This window comes from Cygnus atratus, chromosome 1 (genome assembly GCF_013377495.2).
Source record: "Cygnus atratus isolate AKBS03 ecotype Queensland, Australia chromosome 1, CAtr_DNAZoo_HiC_assembly, whole genome shotgun sequence".
In the NCBI taxonomy this organism is placed as follows: Eukaryota; Metazoa; Chordata; class Aves; order Anseriformes; family Anatidae; genus Cygnus; species Cygnus atratus.
In genome coordinates, this window is record NC_066362.1 from 936,852 (window position 1) to 944,908 (window position 8,057).

Consider the following 8,057-nt stretch of genomic DNA (forward strand, 5'->3'; position numbering starts at 1 on the left):
CGAGGATTTCCGAGCCTGGCTGCTGTCCCTCCGGTGGCGGTTCTCCTCTGGTTTCCAGCCCTGCAGGGGCAGCAGCCTCGGGCTCCCAGGATTTCAGCTTTCACTGCGGGCATCCAGCAATGCGCGATACATCCCACTGCATCACCAGCGGCGCTGGGGAGGCGACGCAGGAGCAGCTTGGCAGGGTCTCACGGCGCACATCCACCCTGCCCCACGCGGGGCACTAGGCTTGGTTTACAGCACGGCCAGAGAAGTCCTTGCGGGGCTAAGGAGGGGTCAGGAGAAGCCAGGACCCAGCTGGTGGGGCATCAGCCGCTGGATCAGCCGTGCCTGTCAGCTCCTGGTGCTGGGCTTCCCCCAGACTCGTGCACGGTCCCGCTGGCACTGGGGACAGCTGTGTCCCCATCGCCCTGGACAGCCTGGGGCAGTGGTATAGGGGAGGGGGGGGGCTCAACCTGTGCTACCCCTCTCCCAGTGGCAGGATGCACCGGGGAGCCAGAGCCCAGCCAGCCTGCTCTCAGAGAGCTGGGGGAAAAAAAAAAAAGCGTGAGTAATTTAATGCCCCATTTACCAGCAGCTCCTCACGCCCGGCCTGGCCAGCAGCCTCACACTGAGGTGAGCGGCGCCCTACAAACGGCAGTGGGGTGGCTGCGGGTGTCGCTTTGGCACCCAGCTGCTGCCACCTCCAAGCCCAGGGGCTCCCATACCCTTTCCTTCTCCGTGACCCTGTGCAGCGCCCCCAGACCCTGTGCAGCCCCCCCAGACCCTGTGCAGCCCCCCTGCTCGCCCTGCCTCGGTCCCTTTGGGTGCTGCTGGCCCCATGTCCCCCCTGCAGGTGGCCGTCCAATTCCTCCAGAGCCCCCTCTCCTCCGGCAGCGTGGCTGGAGGTGCTGGGACGTGGTGGCCGGAGGGGACAGGACACGTCCCCATGGCCGCACCGAGGTCCCCATCAGCTCCAGGACCCTGGGGGAAGCAGAGCAAGCAGGGGTGCTCGCTGTGGGCTCGCTTCCCGGGACAGGAGGTTTGCAAATCTGCGCGGGGCATCGCAGTCACAGCTTGGCTGGGGGTGAGCACACATCCCGGCTGCATCCGTGCTGGGGAAGGAGCCCCCTCCCCACTGCCAGGCACCCCCCCCAGCTGGATCCCAGCAGGCTCCCAGGACCCTCACAGCATTTTGGCTGCCCCAGATCTCTGGCTGCCCAACCAGCCCCTGCAAACGCGGACTGACACCAGGCAAATGGATCCCACTGGTGGCAGCGTCCTGCACCGTACACAGACCCCTGCGGGGGCCTTTGCTGGTGGGTTCAGCAGCTGCAGTACCAAACCTGAGGCCTGGGCCCCCACCTATAAGCCAAATATTAGTTTTTGCATGTCATGTTTTTTTCAGGCAATTTTGTTTTTTAATGCTTTTGGAGGCCTTGGTATGAAAATGCTGTTAGCATCCCTGTCCCCATGTCTCCCCCATCCCTGTCCCATGCTGCCCTCCCCATCCCCATCTCCGTCCCCACCCCTGGGGCTGACCGTGGTCAAAATCCCCGGGCCTGGCTCACCCCAGCACTTTGGGGGTGAGCCCCATCGCCTGTCCCTGGACATCCAAGCAGTGCCCCAGTTGTGCCACCAGCTCCTGGGAGGGCGCACGGGGCTTGGGGGGCACCGGGCACTGGGGCAGAGCATGGGAGGAGCGGAGCTGGCGGTGCCCAGGGCTCGGGTGGCCCGGAGCATCCGTGTCCTCATCTCCTGACTGCACCCAGGTGCTGGAGAAAGGGGGTGTGGGAACCAGCCTGAGCATTCTGCAAGGCTGAGCGACTGGGATGTCACAGCTGCATACCCCTGGGATGTGATTTTTTGTCTCTTAGAGATACCCGTGGAACATTTTTTGCTTACAAAAATATTTTTTCCTGTTTATCAAGCACTAAGCTGGAGCCGAGGCTTGTCCCGGGGGAGAAAGGGGCCCTTGCGCTGCCCAGGCCAGGGGCTGTGGGGACGGTGACAGCCGAGCAGTGTCCCCGTGCGGCCACCCCTGAGCTGTTTTCTCCGGCTGAAGGAAGCGATCGGTTTCCTTCAAATAAAATGATGCCCCGTGCTGGTGGTGGAGGCGATCGTCCTGGCTCCATTGTTTTAAATTCAATTTCTAAGTAAACAAAACCCCCAAACTTTTTATTTAGAACAAGGAACAAAAGCACGGGGCTTTCTGGGGCTGATTTTTGGTGCAAGCTGTTCTCCAAATCAATGCAAATTAGTACAAAACTTTGGTCCTTTCTTTTTGTGGTCAAGGCCCTGATGCAGGGACGACGTCCCCGGCTCTGCAGCGTGCTGCCAGGGAGGCAGGGGGGGTGTTGGGGCTGGGGGTGTCGGAGCTGGTGCCCCCCAGGCAGGGCTGGGGTCTCCCCAGTGCGTCCCCCCAGCCCCGGCGGTGGGATGGGAGCTTGGGCACCAGGTGCCCCCTCCTCACGTGTGGGCAACGCGGTTTTCTGACCGTAATTTGGGGCGTTGCAGACAGGAGGGGACAAGAGGCTTGAAGCAGAGCGAGGGATGTAGCTGGGGACACAGCAGTGACACTGGCAGCCCTTCTGCGAAGGCCGGGAGAGGGCTGGGATGGGGACACGGCACTGGGGAGGTGACAAACCCTCCAGTGTGGCAAGGGGGTCCCCGAGGAGCCTGTCTCCTGCTGCCTGGCCCCCACCACCACCAGGGATGTCACCACCACCACCCGGCTGTCACCGAGGCATGTGGCTGTCCCCGACCCCCCCCCCCCCCCCGTGTGGTCTGGGGGCCACGTGCCGGAGCCCCCCCGCCTCGCCGAATGCCCTCAGAGCCAGGGGCACCCGGGTGCATGGAGGCGGGCGAGGGGCTCGGGCACGCAGCAGGCAGCAGCGGGGTGCAGGTGGGCACGGGGGGGCAGCAGGGCGAAGGGGGGACCCTCCCAGGGCTGCCAGGGAGCCGGAGGGGGGCTGCCGCCGGGGGCCAGGCCTGCGGGACGGCACACGGGGCTCAGGCAGTGGGGCCAGGGACACCCACCCCACTGCAACCCCCCCACGGGGCCGGGGCCAGGCAGGGAGGGGGAGCAGCTCCCCGCACCCCCCTGCAGCCCCTGGGGCCCTGCTCCGCACCGGGGGCTCCCTCCCTGGCCATGCCCGGGGGTCCCAGCCCCCGGGTGCACCCCCTGCCCCGTGGCCCTTTTACCGCAGCAAGCATCGTCCCAGGGGCTGGAGGTGCAGAGGTGCAGCGGGGCCGGGGGGGCCGGGGGGGTGCTGAGGCGGCGGCTGTGGCCGTGGAGGGTCTCCAGCGAGCTGGCGGGGGCAGGCGGGAGGTGCTGTGTGGGGAGCAGAGAGCGGGGCATCACCGAGCAGCCACGGGTTGCACCGGGAGCAGGCCACGCTGCAGGGGGCTTGCGCCCTTGGGGGCAGCTCCTGGAGCATCACCCGGGGTGGGGGGGGGCACACTGGAGCCCCCCATCTACCGCACGTCCCAGCGCTCTGGGGTGCCCCCACGGCAGTGGCTGGGGGATGCCGGGGGGCACCGCAGCCCCCCCGGGTGCAGGAAGAGGCCCGGACCCCCTCCTACCTGCGCAGAGATGGGGGCTGTCACGGCGGGGGGGCGCGCGGCGGCCCCGGGGGGCAGGATCCAGTCGCACCAGGAGCCTGCGTGGGGAGAGCGGGAGGGCAGCGCGGAGACCCTGCTTTAGGGCTGGGGTCTCCCTTCTCTGGGGGGCACAGGGAGCAGCCGTGCCCCCTCCCCAGCCCAGGCTGCAGCCGCGCTCCCCCCCAGGGCAGCCCCCAGCCCCCGCCCGGGCACCGGGTGCGGGTCCCGTCCCTTCCGCCCAGGGGCTGTCACCTGCACCGGCCTCCAGCCTCTGCTTGGCCTCCCGCCTCCACTTGGCCCTTCTGTTTGAGAACCAGACCTGGGAGAGGAGGGAGGGGGTGAGGCTGTGCCCCCCCGGGATGGGCCCTGGGCAGAGCCCCCTCCCTCGGTCACGCTGGGCTGGAGACCTGGGGCTCTGCCCGCCCGAGGCCGGCGGTTCTGCTGTTGGGGCACCGGCCCTCGGTGTGGGAGGAGTGGGGCTGATCCTGCCTCTCCTCCACCGCGGCGTTCGTGGGCTTGCAAACACGCAGGCTTCGTGGTGCCCGGCCTTACGTAGCCCGGCCCGGGGCACGGGGCAGTGCCAGGAGCACAGCACGGACCGTGGCACAGGCTGTGCCATGCAGCATGCCCCAGCTCCACAGCGCTCTGCTTCCCTCCCTGTGTCCCCACCCCATGGCACCGTCCCGGGGCCCAGCACCATGCCCCCGGTGGGGCAGAGCCGGGCAGGGCAGGACCCTTCTGCGAGGCCCTGCAGTGCGTTACCTGTGACAGACCTCCAGGGCACGGCGACTGCTGCCATGGAGCAGCCTGGGGGACCCCCACCCCAGCACGCCGTGCTTGCCCCCAGCGGACAGGAGAGAGCAGGAGAAGCGGGCAGGTACCGATGGAGCAGCCCTGCCCCTCTCCTGGGGACAAAACCTGCTGGCTGGGGTCCCCCCCCCCCCATTCTGGCACACGCACGCTGCCCTGCCTGAGCCTGTTCCCACCTCTGCCACCAGCAGCAGCGTCACGATTTGGAGACGTCCCCGCATGCTGGGGGACGTCAGAGCAGGAGGGAGCCCAGGCTGGGACCCCCCCCCGGCCGCCCCAGCTCCGGCCAGGCTGTGCTGCCCGCCCCGCTCAGGCTGCAGCCGCCGCGTGGCCGCCTGCTCCTACCCTGATGGTTGTGTCCAGCAGCTGGGTGGCCGCGGCCAGTCTCTCCCGGGTGGCGGTGTCCGGGTACTGCCCCCTCCGAAACTCTGCAAGGGGGTCGGGGTGCAATCAGCCCCTCCGTTGGGGTGACCCCCCCCCCCCCCCCCAGTGCCCGTGGCATGGGGCAGGTGCTGATTGCTCAGCCGCCGTCCTGGTGGCACTGCACCTTTCTCCAGGGCCTCCGACTGCTGGCTGGTGAAGACCGTCCTGCTGCGGTGCTGGGTGCCCGGCGGGAGCTGCCGGCTGGACGTGGAGCCCCGGGGAGGGCGCTGGGTCCCCGGAGCACCGGCCGTACCGGCTTCAGGGGGCGAGCAGCAGCCCAGGGGATGCGGGATGGAGGTGGGGGTGAGCGGGGAGGCTGCGGGGACAGAAAGGGAGAAGGAGCCTGGGACTGTGCCCATGGGGATGCCCGGGAGGGGCAGGCAGGGGGCAGTGAGGGACAATAAGGGGGCACAGGGGCAGTGAGGGAGTGTGCAGAGGAGCAATGTGCATGCAGGCATGTGTGCGTGTGTCTGCATCCATTTGCATGTGTGCACATATATGTGTGTGTGTGTGCACATGTGCATGTGTGTGCACCTGGCTGTGCGTGCCGCTGGGAGGCCGGCGGTGGCAGGAGCTCTCCGTGCTCCCAGAACCGGTCCCTGCCACGGGATGCAGCCCCCCCAGCCCCTGCTCCCCAGCCTCACCCCGTGGCAGCGGGTCCCTCGCTGAAGCCCGGCCGGCGGCGGGGCACGAGTCCCTCTGCAGGCTCCTCAGCACCCGGTTGATGGAGGAGACCTGGGGGGAGAGATGGGGCTGTGCCGCCGGCAGGGTGCCCGGCACTGCGGCTGCAGGGTGCTGCGAGGGTGGGAGCAGGGTCCAGGAGAAGCTTTGGGGCGGCGGGGGCAGCCTGACCCAGTGCCAAGGCAGGGAGGAGTCGAAGCTGATGCCCCAATGTTTGTCCCCGAAGGGCTCTCCTGCGGCCATGCCAGGGCCACCGCGCACCTGAGCACGTGCCAGGGATTGTCCGTGCTGGGGACGTGCCCGTCTGCTCCTAACGGGGCAATCTGCATAGGAGCTGGGGGCCGTGGGGTTATCGTGGTGGGTCTGTGGTTTCAGAACACGGCTCTCGGCTGTGCGGGCTGCCCTCTGTCACCTCTGCCTGCCGGGTACTTGTGGCAGACAAATCGCTACAGCAGCCAAACGCCAGAGCCAACGCTGGACTTGTGTGGGAACGGCTGCCAGGGCTCTCCTCCACCGTGCTGCTTTAGCTCAGAGGCATCGTTCCCCTCCCCTCCCTGCCCAAAGCTTTTCTCCCCTCCCCAGGAAGCCCCAGGGACAGATCCCAGCCCTGGGCAGCACCCTGCCCTCCTCGGGACTCGGCTGCTGCTGCGCGTCACCCTTGGGGTGGCACGGGGCACGGCGGCTGGGTGAGGGTGGGGACAGGTCCCCAGGGACAGGCAGGCGCTGTCGCTGCAGGGTGGATGCCGTGTGTTTCCTGCTGCAGGCGGTGGTCTCAGCTCCCCTGGCTCATCCCCACAATCCGTGCTTCACTCCTGTTTGCTTCTTGCTGTCCCTCCAAGCGTCCCTGCGTGCCCACTCCCTCCCCAGTGCGGGACCCCCACCCACAAGCCCCAGCCATGGGCTTGGACCCTGCGTGGTGCCTGACCCCGGCATCCCCTTGGACCCCCCCCAGCCGGGACTCACGCTGGGGGTCCGGTTGCTGGCGCAGACACCCTCGGCGTGCAGCTGCCGTCGGATCTCCCAGGCGAAGAGGGACGGCTGCTCCCGCTTCAGCTGGGCGATCCGTGCCACCACCTCGGGGGTGGCCGTGCGGGGCTTGCTGCCCCCGATGGCCTTGGGCTCCACGGCCCCCGTCCGGTAGAAACGGCCCAGGATCTTGCTGACGCAGCCGTTGGACACCTGCGGCACGGAGAGGCTGGGGGGTGCTCAGCGGGAAGAGGGGGGAGAAGGGCCAGGACCCCCGGCCCCGGCGCACCTTGAGGCTGCGGGAGATGTCGGAGGTGCGCACGCCGCAGGAGGCCAGCTCGATGATCCGCTTCCTCTTGCAGGTGGGGAGGGGGCGGCCGTTCACAAAGAGCCCCCCCAGCTGGTTCACGCCGCTGGGGCCTGGGGAGAGGCCAGGCGGGAGGGGACAGGGGACAGGGATGGCGGTGAGGGGGGTGCTGCCTCCCCTTCCCTGCCCAGCACTCCGGGGGGCTTTGCAGGGCGAAGGACTGGGGCTGGGGGGAGCCCCATCCCCTGTGTGCTGAGGGGAGGTTTGGTGGGGCCAGGCAGCGGGACTGAGCCTGGTGCTGCTCGCTTGTTGGCGTGCGGGGTGCAGGGGTGCGGGGTGCTGGGGTGACCCCGTGTGTGGGTGCGGGCAGGGTGCAGTGGGACCAGGCAGGGACAGGGGGACAAACCCAGGTGGTGCCAGCAGAAACAACACCCCATGAAGGGGCACAGGGTGCAGGACAATCCTCCCGGCAGCAGCAGAGAGCAGGGGCTGCACAAATGGGGGTCCCAGCAGCAGGGGTGGGCAGGAAGGCACCAAACATCAGCTGGGGGCCAGGAGGACCCCGCAGAGCCGCACGCGTGTCAGCTGTCAGCACCAAACACAAAGTGGCAGGGAACAGCAGCCTCCTTGTCACAGAGCGGGGGCTCACAGCACCTCCCCGACGTCCCCAGGACCACGGATGCAGGGACTCTGCTCCCCGCAGCCCCCCTGGTGCAGCCGCGTTGCTCACCTTGATGCTGCATGGCGAGGCTTCACGGGGCTTCCTGTGCCAGGGAACTTTCAGGTGGTTTTTGTGAGGGGGGATAAATCAGTGCCAGCGTCCAAGGCTCGGCCACGTCCCCTGCCGACTATCCTGCGAGAAGGAAGGGGAGCAAAAGCATAAATACCAGGAGGATGGAAATGTTCGAGGGCATCAGAGCATTTGGAAAACCATTGTACTCCAGGGCAGTGCAAACAGAGCTGGGGCTTTAAAGTGCTCACAGGGCTGGAAGAGGCCCTCGGGCTCAGAGGTGCCTGGGGAGGTGCTGGGAATGCTGCCTGCGCTGCACCAGCACTGCCTGTACCCAGGGCGTGCGGCACAGCTGGCTTTGCGGAGCCGCGTCCCGGCGCCTGCGTGCGCTCCCATGGACACGCTGCGGCTGGTGGGGGGTTTCCCTGTGCCCACCCCAGAGCCGGGCTGTCTCGGGACAGGAGGTTCTGGGGGCAGAGGAGCTGATGGGAGACTGGCAGGGACACGGTCTGAGTGTCTCTGCAGCCCACGTCCCGGCTCTGCCAGCGGCCGGGGGAT

General features: G+C 67.9%; 1 protein-coding gene across 1 annotated transcript; it reads right to left on the reverse strand.

Annotated features, from left to right (window-relative positions):
- Positions 1 to 3,456: 3,456 nt before the first annotated feature.
- On the reverse strand, positions 3,457 to 7,512 carry LOC118259646 (paired box protein Pax-4). The gene is made up of 8 exons (XM_050708053.1): positions 7,500 to 7,512; positions 6,752 to 6,882; positions 6,460 to 6,675; positions 5,460 to 5,550; positions 4,940 to 5,131; positions 4,738 to 4,820; positions 3,835 to 3,901; positions 3,457 to 3,641 (listed from the first exon to the last, which is right to left on the reverse strand). Exons 1-8 carry the CDS (start codon positions 7,510 to 7,512, stop codon positions 3,457 to 3,459), a joined length of 978 nt encoding a protein of 325 aa, XP_050564010.1.
- Positions 7,513 to 8,057: the final 545 nt, after the last annotated feature.

Bases quoted from the DNA above. Each gene is read 5' to 3' on its own strand.
- LOC118259646 (XM_050708053.1), bottom strand. The intron at 5,551-6,459 runs GTGAGTCCCGGC...CTCTCCCCCCAG, and splicing joins CCAGCAACCGGACCCCCAGC to GTCTCCTCCATCAACCGGGT. The intron at 3,642-3,834 runs GTGACAGCCCCT...CTCCCCACGCAG, and splicing joins GAGGCTGGAGGCCGGTGCAG to GCTCCTGGTGCGACTGGATC.